Source organism: Dendropsophus ebraccatus, chromosome 8 (genome assembly GCF_027789765.1).
Source record: "Dendropsophus ebraccatus isolate aDenEbr1 chromosome 8, aDenEbr1.pat, whole genome shotgun sequence".
Lineage (NCBI taxonomy): Eukaryota > Metazoa > Chordata > Amphibia > Anura > Hylidae > Dendropsophus > Dendropsophus ebraccatus.
The window spans coordinates 94,992,033-95,015,562 of record NC_091461.1 but is presented as its reverse complement, the minus strand read 5'-3'; the positions used below and the strand labels follow the sequence as shown (position 1 = coordinate 95,015,562).

Here is a 23,530-nt window from a genome sequence, read left to right as displayed (position 1 = left end):
ACATTATTCTTCTGAAATCAACAGCTGTTGATTTGATGAACAGCTTGGCATCTTAGTGAATGTCAGTATTGCTGTATGACATGGAAGGTCACACTCGCGGCACCAGGACTTACAGTACGTTCACACTGAGCAGAACAGGCCGCACTGTGGACTCTGCTCTGAATCCCGCCTGCCTCACTGTGATGTCTCGCACACCTCTGCTTAAAGAACTGACATGGTTCAAAAACATCCGGGTGTAAAAATAAGTTTGAACCACCATCAAATTTACCAGTTCCTCAATGAAAAAGATACTGAAAATGGCAGTTTCAGTGAAGACTGTGGGGTCAAATAAGATTCCTAATTGTCCCACAAAATTATGAATCTGTGGATCTTCCTCCTCTCCCTCACTGGCTGTCTCGGTGTCAGAGGCACAGAGGGCATATGCCTCTTCAACTGAAAAATACCTAAGGGCTTTTTTTTTTTTTTTTTTAAACTAGGTGAATGTGTGTAGAGTGAATTAAACTTTGTGTGTAGTGTATGTTTAATGGTTGTTTTTTTTTTTTTTTTACTTTTTATGAATTGAGAATTAAAAAAAAACCTGCCCTAAAAACCGAGCACATGCTGATGAGTTGTGTGTCACTGATCAGTGCACAGTGGCAGCAATACACACGGAGGCAAATTAATTATGCCAATAAAAAAAACCTGCCACCAAAAAATGAGCAAAATCTCCGTCGGCAGAACATAGAGGACTGTCCAAAAAGGAGACGGGGCTTTATTCAAGACCAGCGTACTCGTATGCCAATCTTCATAAATGTCCCCCAAGGTCTTGTATCCAGAAACCTGGTATCAGAGCCCAATCCATCTAACAGATGGTGAGCTGAAGTTGATGTCTCTCTCCCTATATATACAGCACATTGAAATAAGCAATGTGATACTAACCGTAATTTTTTTGCATTTCCTGTCCTTTGGATTTCCACCAACAGAGATCAGTCACCGTATCAGTGGAGAAAAATACCATCTTCAATAACTAAGCACAATCCACCCTGCAGGTGACTGACACAAAGTCAGGAGCTATATAAATCCAATGGTGAATTAAAGTTGGTATCTCCCTCTCTCTCTTCTGTATATTGATATTAGCATTGTAACAAACACTGTATTTTTGCATTCCCTCTTTATATTTTCTACCATTAGAGATCAGTCACTGTGTAAGTGCAAATATATATAGGCCCTGAGCATGAGGGGACCCAGATTTAATTTAACCACACGAGAGCATTTACTATATGGTGACTGCACAGAGGGGGCCATCTACTATAGGGGAGACGCAAAGAGGGGCCTATTACTAAATAAAGGGATATACAGAGGGTGCCACCTACTACATAGGGCATACACAATAGGGCATGGCTCCAGATGGCGACCAAAATGGTCGCCAATGCGACTGATATCTTGCAAATGGCGGCCAGATTTATTAATCTGGGCGCCATTTGCGACTGGCCCCAGCGGTGGCTGTCTCTTTAAGGACTTCCGCACGCTGCACCGAATCACGTGGCGCCTCTGCGGCCGTCCATCCAATGAATGATGGACGTGCTGGATGACGTGTGCAGGGACACGCTTCTCCAGTGACGTCATCCCGCACGTCCTTCATTCATTGGACGGACGGCCGCAGAGGCGCCACACTCCTCCAGCGCCTCTCTCCCGCCTCTCCTCACCCGGCGGTTCTTCAAGTGCACCCCAGCGGCACCAAGATTGTGGAGAGTGTGAGTACAACCGGAGGGACGGCAGGGGTGGTGGCCGGCCACTAATCTGTGTGGGGGGACCGCGGCCTGGGCGGCTGATTGGTAGTGTCTGTTGTGATGGCGGCCAGGTACGGTAGTCAGTGCGGGGGGGTCAGTCTGTATGTATACACTGCACAGTACCACTTCCCTCAGTGTCTGTATGTATACACTGCACAGTACCACTTCCCTCAGTGTCTGTATGTATACACTGCACAGTACCACTTCCCTCAGTGTCTGTATGTATATACACTGCACAGTACCACTTCCCTCAGTGTCTGTATGTATATACACTGCACAGTACCACTTCCCTCAGTGTCTGTATGTATATACACTGCACAGTACCACTTCCCTCAGTGTCTGTATGTATATACACTGCACAGTACCACTTCCCTCAGTGTCTGTATGTATATACACTGCACAGTACCACTTCCCTCAGTGTCTGTATGTATATACACTGCACAGTATCACTTCCCTCAGTGTCTGTATGTATACACTGCACAGTACCACTTCCCTCAGTGTCTGTATGTATACACTGCACAGTACCACTCCCCTCAGTGTCTGTATGTATACACTGCACAGTACCACTTCCCTCAGTGTCTGTATGTATACACTGCACAGTACCACTTCCCTCAGTGTCTGTATGTATATACACTGCACAGTACCACTTCCCTCAGTGTCTGTATGTATATACACTGCACAGTACCACTTCCCTCAGTGTCTGTATGTATATACACTGCACAGTACCACTTCCCTCAGTGTCTGTATGTATATACACTGCACAGTACCACTTCCCTCAGTGTCTGTATGTATATACACTGCACAGTACCACTTCCCTCAGTGTCTGTATGTATATACACTGCACAGTATCACTTCCCTCAGTGTCTGTATGTATACACTGCACAGTACCACTTCCCTCAGTGTCTGTATGTATACACTGCACAGTACCACTTCCCTCAGTGTCTGTATGTATACACTGCACAGTACCACTTCCCTCAGTGTCTGTATGTATATACACTGCACAGTACCACTTCCCTCAGTGTCTGTATGTATATACACTGCACAGTACCACTTCCCTCAGTGTCTGTATGTATATACACTGCACAGTACCACTTCCCTCAGTGTCTGTATGTATATACACTGCACAGTATCACTTCCCTCAGTGTCTGTATGTATACACTGCACAGTACCACTTCCCTCAGTGTCTGTATGTATACACTGCACAGTACCACTTCCCTCAGTGTCTGTATGTATACACTGCACAGTACCACTTCCCTCAGTGTCTGTATGTATACACTGCACAGTACCACTTCCCTCAGTGTCTGTATGTATATACACTGCACAGTACCACTTCCCTCAGTGTCTGTATGTATATACACTGCACAGTACCACTTCCCTCAGTGTCTGTATGTATATACACTGCACAGTATCACTTCCCTCAGTGTCTGTATGTATACACTGCACAGTACCACTTCCCTCAGTGTCTGTATGTATACACTGCACAGTACCACTTCCCTCAGTGTCTGTATGTATACACTGCACAGTACCACTTCCCTCAGTGTCTGTATGTATACACTGCACAGTACCACTTCCCTCAGTGTCTGTATGTATATACACTGCACAGTACCACTTCCCTCAGTGTCTGTATGTATATACACTGCACAGTACCACTTCCCTCAGTGTCTGTATGTATATACACTGCACAGTAACACTTCCCTCAGTGTCTGTATGTATACACTGCACAGTACCACTTCCCTCAGTGTCTGTATGTATACACTGCACAGTACCACTTCCCTCAGTGTCTGTATGTATACACTGCACAGTACCACTTCCCTCAGTGTATGTATAGACTGCACAGTACCACTTCCCTCAGTGTGTGTGTATATATACACTGCACAGTACCACTTCCCTCAGTGTCTGTATGTATAGACTGCACAGTACCACTTCCCTCAGTGTCTGTATGTATACACTGCACAGTACCTCTTCCCTCAGTGTGTGTGTGTATATACACTGCACAGTACCACTTCCCTCAGTGTCAGTATGTATAGACTGCACAGTACCACTTCCCTCAGTGTCTGTATGTATATACACTGCACAGTACCACTTCCCTCAGTGTCTGCATGTATATACACTGACTCAGAACCTGACTTGTAGACCACCTCACACATTCTAGTGGACTGTATATTGTTGTCAAGTTGCAAGCTTTTAAGTTCAAGTTCAGAAGAGTAAGCCTCATTAAAAGGCTAGCCAAGTGAAGCTGAAGTACTGAGTCAGACTGTATATAGTTGTCAAGTTGCAAGTTTCCATGTTGAACGTTTTCAAACTAAGAAAAGAAAGAATCTACAGGAGGATGCTGCCGTGGCCTCTGCACACAGTAAGTCCCATTTAACATAACATTAATTTTACATGTTTTAAAATGTTGGCGACCAAATATTCTATTTGGCGCCTAAATTTTTCAGGTTAGGAGCCAATGGCTCCTAGGTAAATTTTTTAGTCTGGAGCCCTGTAGGGGATGCAAAGAGAGTGATATCTATTGTATAGTGGCAGCACAAAGGAGCCTACTATTATATTGGAGCTCCACTGAGAAAGCTGGAAAAGCTGCATCCAGTCCTGGGAAACATCTTTCAGTTTCCCAGGGCTGGATCCAGCTTTTACGGACACCTGGAGTGGAGTGGCATGGAGTTCAAAGGCAGCCGGCTGATAAGCTGACTGCTGAGCTAATGTATCGCTTTGCTTCATTGATACTGTAAATTCACTCATCACTAATCATAATATAGTAGGTGAGCCAAGGGTACAGTGTGTAATGTCATGTACCAAAATACTGATTCTTTCTGTCTTAATATGCATGAATATAACTGGCTAGAGTGCAAATAGTAGGCATCTTTTCCATTAAACACCAACAGGGGGTACACAATTTTCCAGTCATTTCATTAACTTCTGGTTGCTACAGCTGCATAATAAAGAGGAAAGTAAACGGACAAGCAGAAGAACAGGTGCAGTACAGTTTTGGGACACGTAAATCAAATCAAACGCTCACAATAGCAAGAAAAAGAATCCTGTACAGAGCCAAAGCTGAAACAGGTAGAGTTTAGCTGTATCACAACTAGTGATGCACGATGCACCGAAATATCGATACTAATATCGATATTCGGGGCAAAAAACGGTTCGGTACCAGGATTTCCTGGTATCGATACTTTATGTTAAGATGTGCAATAGCGCAGCTTAACATAGAGTATAGTGCAGAGAACACGGCCAGCGGCTATCTGAGTGCCGGCTGTGTTCTCTGTGTGCTCCCCACCCCCGCGCGGCTCACCAACTCCTTCTCCATGCTGCCCGGTCCCGGTGTCATCTCTCTCCCCCGCACTGCTCACCAACTCACCAGCTTCTGCTCCATCTCCATGCTGCCCGGTCAAGCAGGTCAGTGAGCCAGCGTGCCACAGCACATGTGTCACGGCCGGGGGTTGACCCCACACTACCCACTGGCCGACCCCTGTTCTGCAACCAGCGGGGTCCGTCCGGGTGTGGCATGCCGTTGTCACTATGGAGCGGTATTCATACTGGGCTGTGCTCCGTTGTGACTCCCGGCCCCCGCACACAGGCCACAGCCTCCTCACTATGGGACAATCTCTAAAGCAATCGGCTACTGTGTACGGAGCGGCTCGGATGCTGCTGACACTTCACAGCGGCATCTACACAGTTACACTGGCTATTTAACTGTGTAGATGCCGCCGTGTCAGCAGCATCCGAGCAGCTCCGTACGCAGCAGCCGATGGCTTTAGTGATTGTCCTGTAGTGAGGAGGCTGCGGCCTGTGTGCGGGGGCCGGGAGTCACAGCGGAGCGGGGAGGGAGGGACGTCGGGACCGGGCAGCATGGAGCAGGAGGTGAAGGTTCTGCTCCACTACAACTATTACTATCCCCAATGTACTATACTAGTGCTGGGTCAGCACTAGTATAGTATGTTGGGGACAGTAGTTGTATGGCTAACACATAACACTAGTATAGCATGTTGGGGGTAGTAGTTGTATAGCTGCGTGTCAGCCATACAACTACTATCCCCAATATACTATACTAATGTTATGTGTCAGCCATACAACTACAACCCCCAATATACTATACTTGTTTTATGTGTCAGCCATAGTAGTACCCACAACATACTATACTGTGCATCTGCCTTACTACTACCCCCAACCTACTTTACTGTGCATCTGCCATACTACTACTACCCCCAACCTACTATACTGTGCATCTGCCTTACTACTACTACCCCCAACCTACTATACTGTGCATCTGCCTTACTACTACCCCCAACCTACTATACTGTGCATCTTCCATACTACTACTACCCCCAACCTACTATACTGTGCATCTGCCATACTACTACTACCCCCAACCTACTATACTGTGCATCTTCCATACTACTACTACCCCCAACCTACTATACTGTGCATCTGCCATACTACTACTACCCCCAACCTACTATACTGTGCATCTGCCATACTACTACTACCCCCAACCTACTATACTGTGCATCTGCCATACTACTACTACCCCCAACCTACTATACTGTGCATCTGCCTTACTACTACTACCCCCAACCTACTATACTGTGCGTCTGCCTTACTACTACTACCCCCAACCTACTATACTGTGCATCTGCCTTATTACTACCCCCAACCTACTATACTGTGCATCTGCCTTACTACTACCCCCAACCTACTATACTGTACATCTGCCATACTACTACTACCCCCAACATACTATACTGTGCATCTGCCATACTACTACCCTCAACCTACTATACTGTGCATCTGCCATACAACTACTACCCCCGACCTACTATACTGCGTGTCAGCCATACAACTACTACCCCCGACCTACTATACTGCGTGTCAGCCATACAACTACTACCCCCGACCTACTATACTGCGTGTCAGCCATACAACTACTACCCCCGACCTACTATACTGCGTGTCAGCCATACAGCTACTACCCCCGACCTACTATACTGCGTGTCAGCCATACAACTACTACCCCTGACCTACTATACTGCGTGTCAGCCATACAGCTACTACCCCCGACCTACTATACTGCGTGTCAGCCATACAACTACTACCCCAGACCTACTATACTGCGTATCAGCCATACAACTACTACCCCTGACCTACTATACTGCGTGTCAGCCATACTACCTTCCCAATCTCGCACAGTAAACAGTGTTCAAAGCTGCAAATCATTGCGCACTAAAAAAAGACTCGAAAAAACTACAAAATACTAAACTTTTGTAACATTTGTACAGTGTAAGTTGTAAATTAAAATGAAAATACAGTCATACCTTGGTTTAAGAGTAACTTGGTTTAAGAGCGTTTTGGTTTAAGAGCTCACAGTTTTTCAAAATTGTGACTTGGTTTAAGAGCTCCCAGTACTTGGTTGGAGGTGGAGTGGGGGAGGGGCATGGTCTGCATAGCGGGGTCTACAGCCCTGTACTCTGACACAGGAAGTCTCCCTCACCTTCCAAATCATAGCAGATCCACTTCAGGCTGGGGCTTACATCAGGGGACAGGACTGTAGAGGTAATCTCTGCATAGCTGTAACCCTTCTCTCCCCGGACAGAGAGTGCTGCTATACTGTGACCACATCTGCCCTGCTCATTCCTTTATGCTCCCTGCAGTCTGTCAGCCCTTGTGTTTCCCATCCTCTCCATTACTGTACAGTAACTTATAATATCACATATGCTGCTGTTTCTAGATGTTTGTTTCATTTGTTTTACATGTTATTCAGAATGATAAATATTTATTTTTGGGGGTGTGGAACCAATTGTCTGCATTTCTATGATTTCCTATGGGAAAATTTGCTTTGGTTAAAGAGTGGATTTGGATTACAAGCGCTGCCCCGGAACCAATCATGCTTGTAATTCAAGGCACCACTGTATATTGTACCATTGTAATAGTACCGACCTCAAATCTCAAGTCTTCCCATACTTATTAGCTGCTGTATGTCCTGCAGGAAGTGTTGTTTTATTTTCAGTCTGACACACTGCTCTCTGCTGACATCTCTGGCCGAGACAGGAACTCTGTCTCGGTTTTCTATGAATTCCCATAGAAAACATCTCCTGCTCTGGACAGTTCCTGTCTCAACCAGAGATGTCAGCAGAGAGCGCTGTGTCAGACTGAAAATAAAACAACATTTCCTGCAAGACATATAGGAGCTAATAAGTATGGGAAGACTGGAGATTTTTTTAATAGTAGTAAATTACAAATCTATATAACTTTCTGATACCAACTGATCTGAAAGAAAAAGTTTTTCGCTGGAGAACCCCTTTAAAGCATTGTGACATCATATGAGACCCAGAACTGAATTTCACACCGCAGTGCGGCCATGTTCACACAACGTAAATATTCTATTAACCACATCTGTTGTTGCCGATTTGCAACAATGGCCGTGATTAATAGAAAATTTATGTTGCGTTGCAGTCAATGGAATCTCGGCAAGAGTGTACACACATAGTATAGATTCCAGCCGGGATTGCAAGCGGCTGCAGGAAAAACTGACATGTCAGTTTTCGCCGGCTGCTATTCATTGAATTGCAGCTGCACAGAACTAACAGGTCCCACAACAGAAAGTGCGGCTCTGGCCGCACTTTCCATTGTGAGCGGCAGTGAATTGGGATGCGTGCCCACACGGATGCGGCTGTATCTTAATTCAGCACAAATAAAGTTTAGTGCAGTACCGGCCGGAAGGAATCTTCACTGACACCGGCTGTTCTGTGACACGGCCGGGTCACAGAACGGCCGGTGTCTTAGGGTAGAGTGCCAAGAGCAGCTGGTAAGAAGGGAACTAGACCGTAACATGCGACTAGTGCTCTTTCAATCTCACCATAAACTCCCCACCATGATAAGGAAATTTATTAATATTTGAAAGCTTCAAGCACATAATGCATATAATACATATATACAGTTCACCTTAAACTGACCAATTGCTATCATGTTATAAACGTTAATACTAGGAAGAGCAACATAATATAGTGTTAGAGAAAAACACATACAAAAAAATATATATATATATTCATCCTCTCATGAAAAAGCCAGATCAGTGAAAACAGCTTGGACCCTGCAAATCTATGTAATAAAATCTATTCTTTGGATTAATGACTAGAGATGAGTGAACCGGGTTTGAGTCGATCCAAACCCGATCGTTCGGTATTTGATTAGCGGTGGCTGCTGAACTTGGATAAAGCTCTAAGGTTGTCTGGAAAACATGGATATAGTCATTGGCTGTATCCATGTTTTCCACATAGCCTTAGGGCTTTATAAGTTCAGCAGCCACCGCTAATCAAATGCCGAAAGTTCGGGTTCAGATTGACTCGAGCATGCTCCAGGTTCTCTCATCTCTATTAATGACACATTTACCACTTTTTAACCATTTTGAAGAGAGACTGTGTTATACTCAGCAATGGGTGATGCTCCACTTCAAAGTCTCACACCCAAAAGAGTGTATTGCAGGATTACTCCTAAAACCAAGTCAATTCATACAGCCTTGAAGGCCTGTTGATTTTCTTACTCAATCCTGGTGAGAGGGAATGGGGTATTTGAAGTGGTACTGCTTCCAAACACGTCAAGATCTATCCCCCTCTCCTCTGATCGGAGCCACTTTGGACCACTTCCAATGCAACACCTAAAAGGATTCTTAAATCTACAAAGAATCAGACGTCTTCATGGCTTTGCTCCACTGGTAACTCATCTTCCACAGTCTGAATATTAAACAATTCTTCTTCCTTAATGTTTTCTGCTGATAAATAGTTCATTTCTGGATAATACATTTCACTTTCTGAATACGAAAATGATCCTGGCCCTGTGTGAGTCATTTGATGTTTTACAAGAGATGATTTCTGGGTAAAACATTTTCCACATTCTGAACATGAAAATGGCTTTTCCCCAGTGTGAATTTTTTGATGTTCAGCAAGTGAAGATTTCTGAGTAAAACATTTTCCACATTCTGAACATGAATATGGTTTCTCCCCCGTGTGAACTCTGTGATGTACAACAAGATCTGATTTCTGGGCAAAACACTTTCCACAATCAAAACATGGGTATGGTCTCTCCCCTGTGTGGGTTTTCTGATGGTCAACAAGAACTGATTTTCGGGTAAAACATTTCCCACACTCTGCACATGAAAATGGCTTCTCTCCTGTGTGACATTTCTGATGTCCAACAAGAGATGATTTTTGGGTAAAGCATTTCCCGCATATCAAACACGAGAACGGTCTCTCCCCTGTGTGAGTTCTTTGATGTTTAATAAGATCAGATTTTTGGGTGAAACATTTCCCACACTCCATACATGGATTTTCCCCTGTGTGAAGTCGTTGATGCTGAACAAGACCTGACTTACGAGTAAAACACTTCCCACAATCAAAGCACGAAAATGGTTTCTCTCCCGTGTGAGTCTTTTGATGGTCAACAAGATTTGATTTCTGAGTGAAACATTTTCCACACTCTGCACATGTATATGGTCGCTCTCCTGTATGTGTTTTCTGATGTTCAAAAAGGACAGATTTCCAAGTGAAACACTTTCCACATTCTGAACATGAAAATGGCTTCTCTCCTGAGTGACCTCTCTGATGTTCAACAAGAATCGATTTCTGAGTAAAACACTTTCCACATTCAGAACATGAAAACGGCCTCTCATCTGTATGAATTCTTTGATGTTTAATAAGACCTGATTTCTGGGTAAATCCCTTCCCACACTGTGTACATGAATATGGTCTCTTATCTAAGTGAATCAATCGATGTTTAATTAGACTTGATTTACTTTTAAAAAACTTTCCACATTGAGAACATGGGAACAATTTGTCCCCTTTTTGATTCGCACTTTGCTTAGTAGTGTGTGATGGATCTGATGAAGAAGTTCCTTCAGAAGGGCAGGGTTCAGTCAGATTTTTGCTGTGAAGGACTGATGATGCATTTGGCTTGCATTCTTTTAAAGTGTTCTGTGTGATATTTTTACCTTCCACTTTACAATCAGATGAAATAATTGGACGTTCTTCCTCCTTTTTATTCAACTCATCAGCTGAAAATAAAAGCAAACTTTAATGGTCCTGCTTTATACAACAGTACAACAGATAGATTTAACTTTTTTTATATTACTAAAAGGGTACTCAAAGTTAAAATAATGTATTCCCCATCCACAGAAGTGACACTTTTTTTTGGGTGGGGGCAGAATTTGGAATCTCAAGAACAAGGCCACGATTGTCTATAGAGCTGCCAAAGGTAGTCAAGCATTGCTCTTAGATAATAATTGAAGCAACATGTGCTTGAGACTGCAGGGGCCCCAGAGGTCGGAGCCCCCGCCCCAAAATATGACACTTGTGTTATTTTACCTGGGAAAAACCCATTTAACTTTTGGTTGCTCTGTAATTAAAGCGGTACTCTGGTATGAGAAAACTGTATTTAAAGAGTCACTGTCTTGTCCTTTTTTTTTTTTGCAGAAATCAATAGTACAGGCGATTTTAAGGCAAATATGCAATTATCTGCATTTAAAAATCCTTTTCCAAGGACCCCCCATCTCTTTTCCATTCACTGCAAAATATCAGGAAATTGTGACTTGTTGCATCAGACACAACCCTGTCTGTTCTATAGAGAGGGGAGGGGGGAGGAGGAAGGAGGGAGATGAGTCGGCAGCAAAGAGCAGAGAACAAAGGATTACAGGCATGGAGCTGGGTGAGAGAGGTCAGTGCTGACTGTCAGAAGAGATAGCCGGGTGATGTAGCTGTAAATTAACTCTTTGTTGTCCTGTTTTGGTGCCTCATCTCCCATCACCCCTCCCCTCTCCATACACAATGATGAAGACAGGGGGGAGAGCTTCAAACTGCTTTTTCATGATAAATTTTTCGGCTAATAAACCCAATTACAAAGTTTCTTAAAATCGCCTGTACTATTGATTTCTAGAAAAAAAATTAAATGACAGTGACACTTTAAATTAGCCCACCCCAAGAGATACAACTTGCTAATATAATGTTATTACCAATAGTCCTCGCTTCGGTGGCTTTTCACCGGTAAAGAATACAGTGTGCTGTGTGGTGTTACCGGTAAAGAATACAGTGTGCTGTGTGGTGTTACAGGTAGAGAATACAGCCTGCTGTGTTGTGTTACAGGTAGAGAATACAGCGTGCTGTGTTGTGTTACAGGTAGAGAATACAGTGCTGTGTGGTGTTACCGGTAAAGAATACAGTGTGCTGTGTGGTGTTACCGGTAAAGAATACAGTGTGCTGTGTGGTGTTACAGGTAGAGAATACAGCCTGCTGTGTGGTGTTACAGGTAGAGAATACAGCGTGCTATGTGGTGTTACAGGTAGAGAATACAGTGTGCTGTGTGGTGTTACAGGTAGAGAATACAGCGTGCTGTGTGGTGTTACAGGTAGAGAATACAGTGTGCTGTGTGGTGTTACAGGTAGAGAATACAGTGTGCTGTGTGGTGTTACAGGTAGAGAATACAGTGTGCTGTGTGGTGTTACAGGTAGAGAATACAGTGTGCTGTGTGGTGTTACAGGTAGTAACTGTGCTGTGTGGTGTTACAGGTAGAGAATACAGTGTGCTGTGTGGTGTTACAGGTAGAGAATACAGCGTGCTGTGTGGTGTTACAGGTAGAGAATACAGCGTGATGTGTGGTGTTACAGGTAGAGGATACAGTGCTGTGTGGTGTTACAGGTAGAGAATACAGCGTGCTGTGTGGTGTTACAGGTAGAGAATACAGCGTGCTGTGTGGTGTTACAGGTAGAGAATACAGTGTGCTGTGTGGTGTTACAGGTAGTAACTGTGCTGTGTGGTGTTACAGGTAGAGGATACAGTGCTGTGTGGTGTTACAGGTAGAGAATACAGCGTGCTGTGTGGTGTTACAGGTAGAGGATACAGCGCTCTGTGTGGGCAAGAACACAATGAAGTGGTGCAGGACTGTAATTAAATAATTCAGTAACACAATGAAACTGCAATGTGTGAACACAGCCTAGATATTCTACAACAGCTTTGGGCGGGGAATAGGAAGGGTGGAGGACTCTTATGAACAGCTAAGGGAAAGCATTGCATCGTGCAACTTGTAGTACGGAGCAACTGCTCAACCAGGAAGTACAGCCACAAAATACAGAACTAAGACCCCCAAACCAAATGGATTTTTGGTAGTCAGAACTGGGTCTGACAGGTAAGCAATGCTATATGCTTCTACAGTTTTTTACCTTTAGCTGGAGTACCCCTTTATTATAGTCACTGAATAGAGGCACATATGTGACTCCGTATTATCTAATAGCTATTACTCACGTGTGGTGATTTCTACAGGTATTTCTTCCTCCTTACACTGCACATCATCCATCCTATATGTCTCTTCATCATCATCCATAACTTCAACTTTAATATCAATGAGGTCTTCAGCCTAATTCAACATTGGATTAGATGAACTTAAATCAGTAAATCCACTGGAAAAGCAAATGTCTTAGGACAAAAAGATTCATAATCAGCTTCTTTAAAGTGAATGTACCATCAGGCCTGGGCTGAAGCACTGGAGGCAGGCCGACCCACTCCCAGTGGGAGGAAACCCCTGCCCCTCTATGATGCGGCTCCATTGATTATAATGGAGCTGCGTCATAGAGGGGCCTCCCACTGGGGATGGCTCGGCCCGCCTCCAGTGATTCAGCCCGGGCCTGATGGTACATTCACTTTAACCCCTAGACAGAGCAAATTTACCCTTTTGTGCTTTTTTTTGTTTCCCTCCTACTAGAAGCCATAACTTTTGTTTACCCACCTACAGAGCAAAAGGGGGGATGGTTACCAATCATACTTTTTAATGCCAATATTCTTCTACCAATGTATTGTGCAACCAACTATTACTGGGGTGCAATTGAAAAAGATGCAAATCTGCATATTTTAGGGATTTTTTATTTTTTTTTACTTTGTCCACTGTGAGGTAAAAACTGACTAGTTAATTTATTCTGGGGATCATTACGATTACAGCAATGACCCATATAAACGTTTTTTAAGTTGCTTTGCTGATCTCTTATTTTCATTTATCGAACTGTGTGGGGCTGGTTCTTTATACCTTTATCTGTGCTTTTTATTGATATTACTTCGGGGTTGATGTGACTTTTATGATTTTTATATTTTTTTCTATACATTTATATATATTTTTTTATTCTATATGTGGGATAAACAGTGTACTTAAAAAAGCGCAGACATTTCACAGGACACCAAAATACAAGACAGGGTTAAAACACTTAAAATACATAAATCAATACTCAGCTTGCGTCCAAGATGGTATACACTAACAACTGACCCCTAACACAACATGAATGAAGAGTAATGAAAAAATAAGTGCATTGGTGGAAAATAATGCCGTAATAACATCAACCCAAAAAAACTATTTAAAAAAAAAAAATACAATAAAACATCAGGAGGGACAACCCAATCATAATAGGGACAACCCAATAATTAACTTACATGCTGTCTCCCAGGACCAGCATTCACATGTGTGTGGCCCAGCGCCATATTGGATGTAACTGAGCATGTGCTAATTGTCAGGATACTAGAGGTAAAGGATTCGTAGAGGGGCTACAGAAACATGGCGTCTCCCATGCAACTAGCATTCACTTGTGTGTAACCCAGCGCCATATTGGATGTAACTGAGCATTGTGATTGTTAGGACACTGGAGGCAAAGGATAAAGGGGCTACAGAAACATAGGGGGAGATCAAACTGGTGTAAAGTAGAATTGTCCTGTTTCTGACATTTGTACATTAGGGATGGTCAGAACCTTCCGAGGTTCGGGCTCGTATGAACCCGAACGCTCGGCAGCAGATTCCCGCTGTCTGCCTGCTCCGTGGAGCGGGCGGATCCAGTGGGAGTAACGCCCTGAAAACTGGGATACAGCCTATGGCTATGGCTGTATCACAGTTTTCCAGGAGGTCCTCCCGCTGGATCCGCCCGCTCCACGGAGCGGGCAGACAGCGGTAATCATTACCGAGGGTTCGGGTTCGTACGAACCCGAACCAAACTCGGTTCGGACCATCCCTATTGTACATCATATGTAAAAATATACATATATCAAAACTACCGATGCATCTACAACAGTCATATCAAACTCTGGCCCGCGGTACAAATCTGGTGGTGCCATTATTTTTGGCCCGCCAGGCAAAGAGCTGTAAGTAATGACTGTTTATTATGTTCCCTCCTTCTGGTTGTTAACTTTTTTAAATCACCAGACTTCTCCTTTAACTCAGCTGCAGGTCACTGATAGGGGAGGTCAGTTGTGTAGGCTCATCTGCTGTACGTGTATGGTAGATATTGCCACAGAACACATTCTTTTACGCTGCAATTACTATTCTCGACCTGTGATGAATAAATCTAGGAGGTAGTCATACTGTCATCATGCCGTCATCAATGGGTGTAACTTTAGTACAATAAGGAACACCTTTTTATGATGTATTATAGGCTAATATTAATATTATGCTAATACATACAGTATATATATTTACTAACAGAATAAAAACCTCTGTCCCTGTTTTCACAGGTGAAAAATAGGTGACACCTACCTGTTGATCCTCTGGACAACTCTGGGAATACAGCGGACTGGAACATTCATCACTGGATCCATCTGCAGAAACACACACTGACTAAATAAAGTGTGATGGTCAGAAGAAATATACCTATGAAGCCTTCAAAATTATCCTCCCATACAAATAAAGAAAGTCTCGTCTTACTCGGTGATGCGAGAGGCTGCTGGTTGTCAGGCAGGTCATTTCTGTATAGATCACTATGTCCTTCTTCATACTTCCACTTCTTTGAAGGTAAACAGTCTGCTGCATCCTAGCACACAATAAAACAGTCATCATCCAGACATCTCTACTGGTTTTATTGTATACCGCCCCAGTATTCCCAGCAGTGCTCACCTCTCCAGCCAGCAGCTCAATGATCTTTTTGGTAAGTTCTAGTATCTTCTGCCTATTTTTTGTTTCCATCACCAGTGATGGAGATAGAGGCTCTGTGGCAGTGCTCTTGCTCTTGTGCCTTCCTCTTGATGCAAGGGGCTGGTTGTTGGGAGTGACACTATCACCCGATGTCTTCTTCACTACAATGCATTCCTGTTTATTATAAGAGGAAACACTGTCATAAAGGAGGACTGGGCAACATCTCTAGTGACTCATAAGGTGCAGGCCTCACATCCATGGCTGCTGGCATTAAAGGGGTTATCTATTGCTACAAAAACATGGCCACTTTCTTTCAGAGACAACACGACTCTTGTCACCAGTTCAGGTGCGGTTTGCAATTAGACTCCATTCACTTCAATGGAATTGAGCAGCAAAACCCCGCCCAAGCTGGAGACAAGAGTGGGGCTGTCTCTGAAAGAAAGTGGCCATGTTTTTGTAGCGCTGGATAACCCCTTTAATTCCTTTTCAATCACAGCCATAAAGTGTCATTATTGGTACATAACTTTAAAAGCTGACCGCTCGACTTGCCTACAATTTGTCCAGGACTGGCACAAAATAGATACCAATTCTACACGTTTCTATTTTCTGATTTGATTTTAACACATTATTATGGGGCGTATATATCCTCTTGTCTGAACTGTTTATAACAACATTTAGTGATTGTTTTATAACAAGCCCCATGGCGATTGCCACGAATGAATACCTGCCATGAATACCTTCAGACGCTTTTCTATGTATGGGATAGGTTTGTAAGCATGCTCTGTGGCCTGTGAAGATCATTCTAAAGCAGGGGTCCTCAACTGGCGGACCGCGGTCCGAACCCGGACCGCGGAGGCCAGCTGTCCGGACCCCTGGTCAGACCTCATAACCGCCCCGGATCCGGTCCGTCCCGCTCCCCACCGCACTGCCTCCCGCCCCATAGGCGTACTGTCCTTAGATGTCAGTACGCCTGTGGGGCTGGGGGCAGTGTCGGTCCGGCCCCCGGCTGATACGCGCTCTCTGGGGATGTCCCGGGGATTCCCCAGCAGAGCGCGCACCACAGACCTCAGTGTACGCCGCCGGCCTGTCCTTCCCGGAAGTGCAGGCCGGCGGCGTACGCTGAGGTCACTGATGCGCGCTCTGCTGGGGAATCCCCAGGACATCCCTACAGAGCGCGTATCAGCCGGGGGCCGGACCGACGAGAAGAGAAGAAGACAGCCGCAGCGGGGAACGAGGTGCTAGGTGAGTTGTTTTTGTTATTTTTTTTTTCTGTCTGGGGGGCATCTACAAGGGGAGAGCGCACAGGTGGACTATATACTACAGGGGGGACCTCACAGGGGGCTATATACTACTGAGGGGGCTATATACTACTGGGGGGAGCGCACAGGGGGCTATATACTACAGGGGGGACCTCACAGGGGGCTATATACTACTGAGGGGGCTATATACTACTGGGGGGAGCGCACAGGGGGCTATATACTACAGGGGGGACCTCACAGGGGGCTATATACTACTGAGGGGGCTATATACTACTGGGGGGGAGCGCACAGGGGGTTATATACTACAGGGGGGACCTCACAGGGGCTATATACTACAGGGGGAAAGCACAAGGGGGGCTATATACTACTTGGGGGGAGCTCACGGGGGCTATATACTACTGGGGGGAGCTCACAGGGGGCTATATACTACAGGGGGAGAGCACAGGGGGGCTATATACTACTGGGGGAGCTCACAGGGGGCTATATTCTACAGGGGGAGAGCGCACGGGGAGGCTATATACTACTGGGGGGAGCTCACAGGGGGCTATATACTACAGGGGGAGAGCGCACAGGAGGGCTATATACTACTGGGGGAGCAACAGGGGGCTATATACTGAGGGAGAGCGCACAGGGGGGGCTATACACTACTGGGGGAGCAACAGGGGGGCTATATACTACCAGGGCAGTCACCCCCTTTGTACCTAATATCAAAGGCCTGGTGAGAGAGAAAAAAATGCCAGTTTTCCCGCTAATAAGCAGCAATTCTGTATATAAATAGTTGAATGTTTGTGACAAAGTAACAAAGCACGTTTCCTACTGATGTTCAGCTCGGACCTTCACCTGACAATAGACCCCGGTAAGTGGACCTTCACTAAAAGTTGTTGAGTACCCCTGTTCTAAAGGGTACAGGGGGCTGAGCTGCTATTGTCTTTAATCTGGTGTCACTTTTTGCTATAATTTCTTAAATGTAGCTTTCCCATAGTCTTCTCCTTATCATCACAGACAGAAAAAGAAGTTACAGCTTAGTTTTAGGTTTAATGGTAAGAATTAAAACAGTAGGAGTCCATGATTATTTAAAAAAACAGACAGTACAATGTAAAAAATGTTTTGTGTTATCAAAGAAATTGATTATTCCCTTTACTTCCCAGAAATTCTCACCTCTCCAATAAGTAGACAAACAATCTCCAAGGTGAGGTTTAATATGGTCTCACTCATCTTTTTTCTACATTTGTCCATCCTCAGTCGATCAGTCAGGATGAGGAGCAATTGTTTATTGGAAGATATTATGAAAGGACTTCTGCATGTGGGATCCTAACCTGTAGAAGAAGAGCACTAAGTATAAATTTAAAAGGGAAGCCATGTGAGCTTAAAAAATGACAGGCAAGTAGACATAATAATCAAAGTGTACTTACCTGTCCCCATAGTGCCGCTCCCGAGTCTCTCTGACTGGTACATGTCATTGCAGCTGGGGAAGCTGCAGGAGGCCGAAGGCTGTCAGCAAGACCCGGAAGCAGCACTATGGGGCACGAGGATAGGTAAGTACACTTTGTCTATTATGACCCCCCCCAAGCTTCCTGCAATTTTTTTTTCGTTACTTCTGCTTTAACCCCTTAACGGCCGTGGACGTACATTTAAACCCCCACTGCCTGTGCCTTAACGCAGGAGGGGGTAAATGTATGCCCTGGCGCGGTCCCCGTCTATGGAGCGGGCTCACAAGCTGAGCCCGCCCCATAGTGGGTGAGGACCAGCTGTTATCTGCAGCCAGGCCTTCAACCTCAATATTTTTTTCAGGAAGCATAGAATTCTTAGAAACAAAGACTGAAATGTGTTAAGGGGTCATGAAGAATCTCTGTGCAGATTGACTTGCAGCTACCTTGGAAGATTGTGCTGCTGTTGATATCTCCCATGCTGGCCAAGATATATGCACAGGCCCTATTAATTGGAATAGGGCTTGTGCACAAAACTTGCCTATATGGAAAGTATCCACAGCAGCACAGTCTTCTGGCTTCAGCTGCACACCAATATGCACAGAGATTTCTTGACACTGCATTGTTTAAAGGGGTTATCCAGCGTTAGAAGAAAAAAACCATGGTCACTTTCTTTCAGAGACAGCACGACTCTCATCCCCAGTTCAAGTGTGGTTTGCAATTAAGCTCCATTCACTTTAATGGAACAGAGTTGCAAAACTTCACCTAAACTGGAGACAAGAGCAATGCTGTCTCTGGAAGAACGCTGGATGGCTTATTTTTCCACTACCCGTGAATCCAGTCTTACAATGATTATGTACATTAGCTATAATTCAGCTGAATTGATTTCGGTAGGATCAGACAACAATTATGCCTTTACAGGAGTCTTCTGACAGCCCCCAGATAGCAGAGGTCCATGCAAACAAGTATTGAGCATGGCAGATTTTTACCATACCTAATTCTGCTATCAGAAAGCTCTGGAAGGGGGTTATACTCTTCCCCTTTGGTAGGGATGGGGAACCTTTAGCCCTTCAGCTACAATTCCCATCATACAAAGGTTCCCTATCTCTGCCCTATAGTAATAATCATGCGTGTTTATGGTGAAGTGAACTGGCTGTAACATGACCGCTAAGACATGGGTCTTACCAGCTTTACAGAAAGGCTAAGCTATTACAGAAGTAATCAGCTTAGGCTTCTGGACTGATTTAGCAGGACCATGTTGGAGTTGTAAAGTCTCAGGCAGACACCTCTACTCTACAAAATTCAGATACGCTCTGAAAATTACTTGAAAGTAGTCGGTAGCTGACTACACTCGAGCCGAGCAGGGGTACATCAGCATGTAATTTTTTACAGTTTTTCATTGCATCCATGCCTCAGGGGCACAAATCATAGTGTGAACCCTGCCTGACATAGGCCTACAGCTAATGCTTAATTTAACGGCAACTAATGACGTCTAAAACATTATTGGATGTATTAGGCCGAAATCATGTCCCCATACAGTTTCCAATTGCCATTTGATGTTGCTAATAAATCCGGGCAACATCAGATGACTACTGGGGAAAGGGGGGGGGGGCATCTGCATTTAGAACGGTATGCCGTCATACAGTGCAGTGTGCATGCAATCACCTATTTTTTAGGCGTTAGGGTGCACTGATCCACCCTGTCCGGCCCACTCTGCTGATTGTCATTAGTAGGAACAGGCCCCACCCCCAGTGCACCATAAAACCTAATAAACATAACAATTAAACTTGTAATAGTGGAAAAATGGTGCTGAGGATGAAGGTAAGAAAATGACCTTCATTATCAGCCTCCCAAGCGTTATAGGAACATAGCAGCCAGTTACATTCTTGTTGTACATTCAATACAAAGAGAACTTGTGTAATATTCCATTTGTGTATTTCTAAGAATCACCAGGAGATATTGACCACTACCGATAGGGGCATAAAATATGCATCATGAATAAAATATGTATGTATCGTGCCACATATTACCTTATAGATGTCCTAGGGCAGGACCACAAGTTTTAGTACTTAGGTGTCCTTCCTGCGTCACACTCCATAAAGATGTGTTGCTGATTGATGGTCTGGTAAGGTCCCCATACACCTTAGATGACTGTACCAGTCGCTCCAGGTGATTCCACTATCAATCTATGGTGCATGGGGCCTTACTGAACAATCATTAGCTGAACAACCCCTAGCCGACACAGGAACGCTTGGCTATGCCGAATGTTACTGTGTATGGGGAGGCCAGATGTCTTTATCACGCTTCAAGTAGAAATATTGCCTCTCTGGTCCCAAAACGATTGACCTCACTGCGGCCAGCCAGTACCCTGCTCTATATTGACAAAAGCTAAAAACCTTTGTCAACTCCTTATGGGGAGTTACTAGCTCAGTAAATTAAATCCCCAGTCATGTCCTAAGGCTTCTTAAAGTGGATGTGTTGCCTAGATCTTTTTTACTGAAATGTTCTCATTTTACTATTCTGTTTTCTGATTGTAATATTTTTTTAATTTTCATTTCTTGCCTGGGCAATTTTGCCTGACATGTTTCTAACAGCATTTAGAGGTACGCTTTACAGCAAGCCCCACAGACCAAGGTAATAGAGTCGGGCTCATTTTTTGTGACCTGTACTGAGGTCCTTCTGGGGAAGGTTGAGCTGTGAACATCACTTATTGTCTTGTCTATATATTGGTGTCACATTCCACTGTAATCCTGGATGAAATAACAACGACACTGCGGTAAGGCAATCTGTACAGAAAAGGGAGTCACAGCTTAGTTTTAGTATTTTAATAAATTATGGTGCAGGAAGTTTATGCTTGATGTTGGAGTAACCCTATCAACAGAGACAAGTAGAGATGAGTGAATTTACAATACAAATTAATCAAATCGCTGTTAGCTCGGCAATCTGCTTTTCAGCCGGCTGCCCTTGAAGTCTGTGCTGCTCTACCCTGGATGTCTGGAAAATCCAAATCCAGCTTTTTCATGCACCCGGGGTGGAGCGGCACGGACTTCAAAAGCAGCCGGCTGATAAGCAGATTGCCGAGCTAACAAAGCGATTCGCTTAATTTGTAGTGTAAATTGTCTCATCTCTAGTGACAATAAAAACGGCAAGATTTTAAAATATAGACAGTAAAATGGAAAATTAGAAAAAAAAACCCATCAAAAATGATATAAAAAATATATTTTAAAGTGTATCTGTCATATCAAAAGTTTACATTGGTGTAGTTGTGAGTGTTCAGAGCCTGACAGAGAATGAGAGTGATTAAGCCGCTTGGTCCGCTTCCTGCTCTGTGTCACTGAGAAAGAGTCGGGGATTCATAGATTTACATAATGAGCCTGACATATAACGTGACACAGAGCCGAGAGAGGACCACGCTGAGCGCAGGCTTCTACACGCTCGTTTCTACAATCGGTATGGGTCTAAACACTCAGACCGGGACTGATCAAAACGTTTGACATGTCAAAAGTTTTTTGAAACAGTGACACTAGCATCACTGTCATTTAAAAAAAAAAAAAAACGTTTTACAAGTCACACAGACACATCAAAACTTTAAAGGGGTTATCCAGAGCTAAAAACATGGCCACTTTTGCACCACTCTTGTCTCTAGTTCAGGTGTGGTTTACAATTAAGCTCCATTTACTTCAATGGAACTGAGTTTCAAACCCCACCCAAACTAGAGACAAGAGTTGTGCAAAAGTGGCCATGTTTTTATAGCACTGGATAACCCCTTTAAAGTGACTGTACCACCAGGCCCAGGCTGAAGCACTGGAGTCGGGCCAACCCAGCCCCTCCATGACGTGACTCCATTAGAATTAATGGAACCCTATCATAGAGGGGCTGGGGTTTTCTCCCACTAAGGGTGGGTCGGCCCGCCTCCAGTGCTACAGCCTGGGCCTGGTGGTACAGTCACTTTAAATCAGTCAGCGACCCGTTGCTGATTTATCTTCATTCAACAGATGCAATAATGCGTGGTAAAAGCAGATGCTGCTGTACGTCATATCAAAATGCATTCCCTTTGAAGACGTCAGATGTGGAACTGAAAGAAAAGTGAACTTCAAAAGGCATCCAGAGAGAACTGCACTGCATAGCCATACAACTACATACACAAAAACTCTGACGGAAAAAACAGCTTAAGGCTGGGTTCACACTACGTATATTTCAGTCAGTATTGTGGTTCTCATATTGCAACCAAAACCAGGAGTGGATTAAAAACACAGAAAGGATCTGTCCACACAATGTTGAAATTGAGTGGATGGCCGCCATATAACAGTAAATAACGGCCATTATTTCAATATAACAGCCGTTGTTTTAAAATAACAGCAAATATTTGCCATTAAATGACGGCCATCCACTCAATTTCAACATTGTGTGAACAAATCCTGTGTTTTCAATCCACTCCTGGTTTTGGTTGCAATATGAGGACCACAATACTGACTGAAATATACGTAGTGTGAACCCAGCTATACGCTGGGTTCACACTACGTATTTTTGAGGCTGTATAGCAACCAAAACAAGGAGTGGATTGAAAACACAGAAAGGCTATGTTCACATAATGTTGAAATTGAGTGGATGGCCGTCATTTAATGGCAAATATGTGATGCTATTTTAAAACAACGGCTGTTATATTGAAATAATGGCCGTTATTTACTGTTATATGGCGGCCATCCACTCAATTTCACCACTGTGTGAACAGAGCCTTTCTGTGTTTTCAATCCACTCCTGGTTTTGGTTGCTATGAGGACCTGACATGAGGACCAAATACAGCCTCAAATATACATAGTGTGAACCCAGCCTAAGGGTGCGTTCACAAGTAATGGATCCGCAGCGGATTTCTTGCTGTGAATTTGCACATCCCACTTTGAGTATGTCTGCAGCCCGCCCCGTTAACCCCCAGGCCACCATTGACTATACTTCACCTGGTCCCCGCTCCGTCTTGCTTCGGGGTTCGCGGCACAACCTTCTTGGCCAATCAGTGCGCTTACCCGCCGCAGCGCACTGATTGGCTGAGCAGTAAGTGAAGACGCTGGGAGCCCTGAAGCAAGCTGGAGAGGGGACCAGGTGAAGTATAGTCAACGGCGGCCTGGGGGTTAACGGGGCGGGCTGCAGACATACTCAA

The 23,530-nt window shown here is 44.4% G+C and overlaps 1 protein-coding gene across 1 annotated transcript in view; it reads right to left on the bottom strand.

The window, feature by feature from the left end:
• Window positions 1-9,065: 9,065 nt before the first annotated feature.
• The window catches only part of LOC138799645 (zinc finger protein 271-like), a 35,065-nt gene continuing 20,600 nt past the window's right edge, over window positions 9,066-23,530 (bottom strand). Inside the window, exon 11 of the mRNA XM_069981109.1 lies at window positions 9,066-10,508. Coding sequence (XP_069837210.1) covers window positions 9,449-10,508 — 1,060 coding nt within the window. The 3' untranslated portion in view covers window positions 9,066-9,448. The remainder of the gene's footprint in view (window positions 10,509-23,530) is intronic.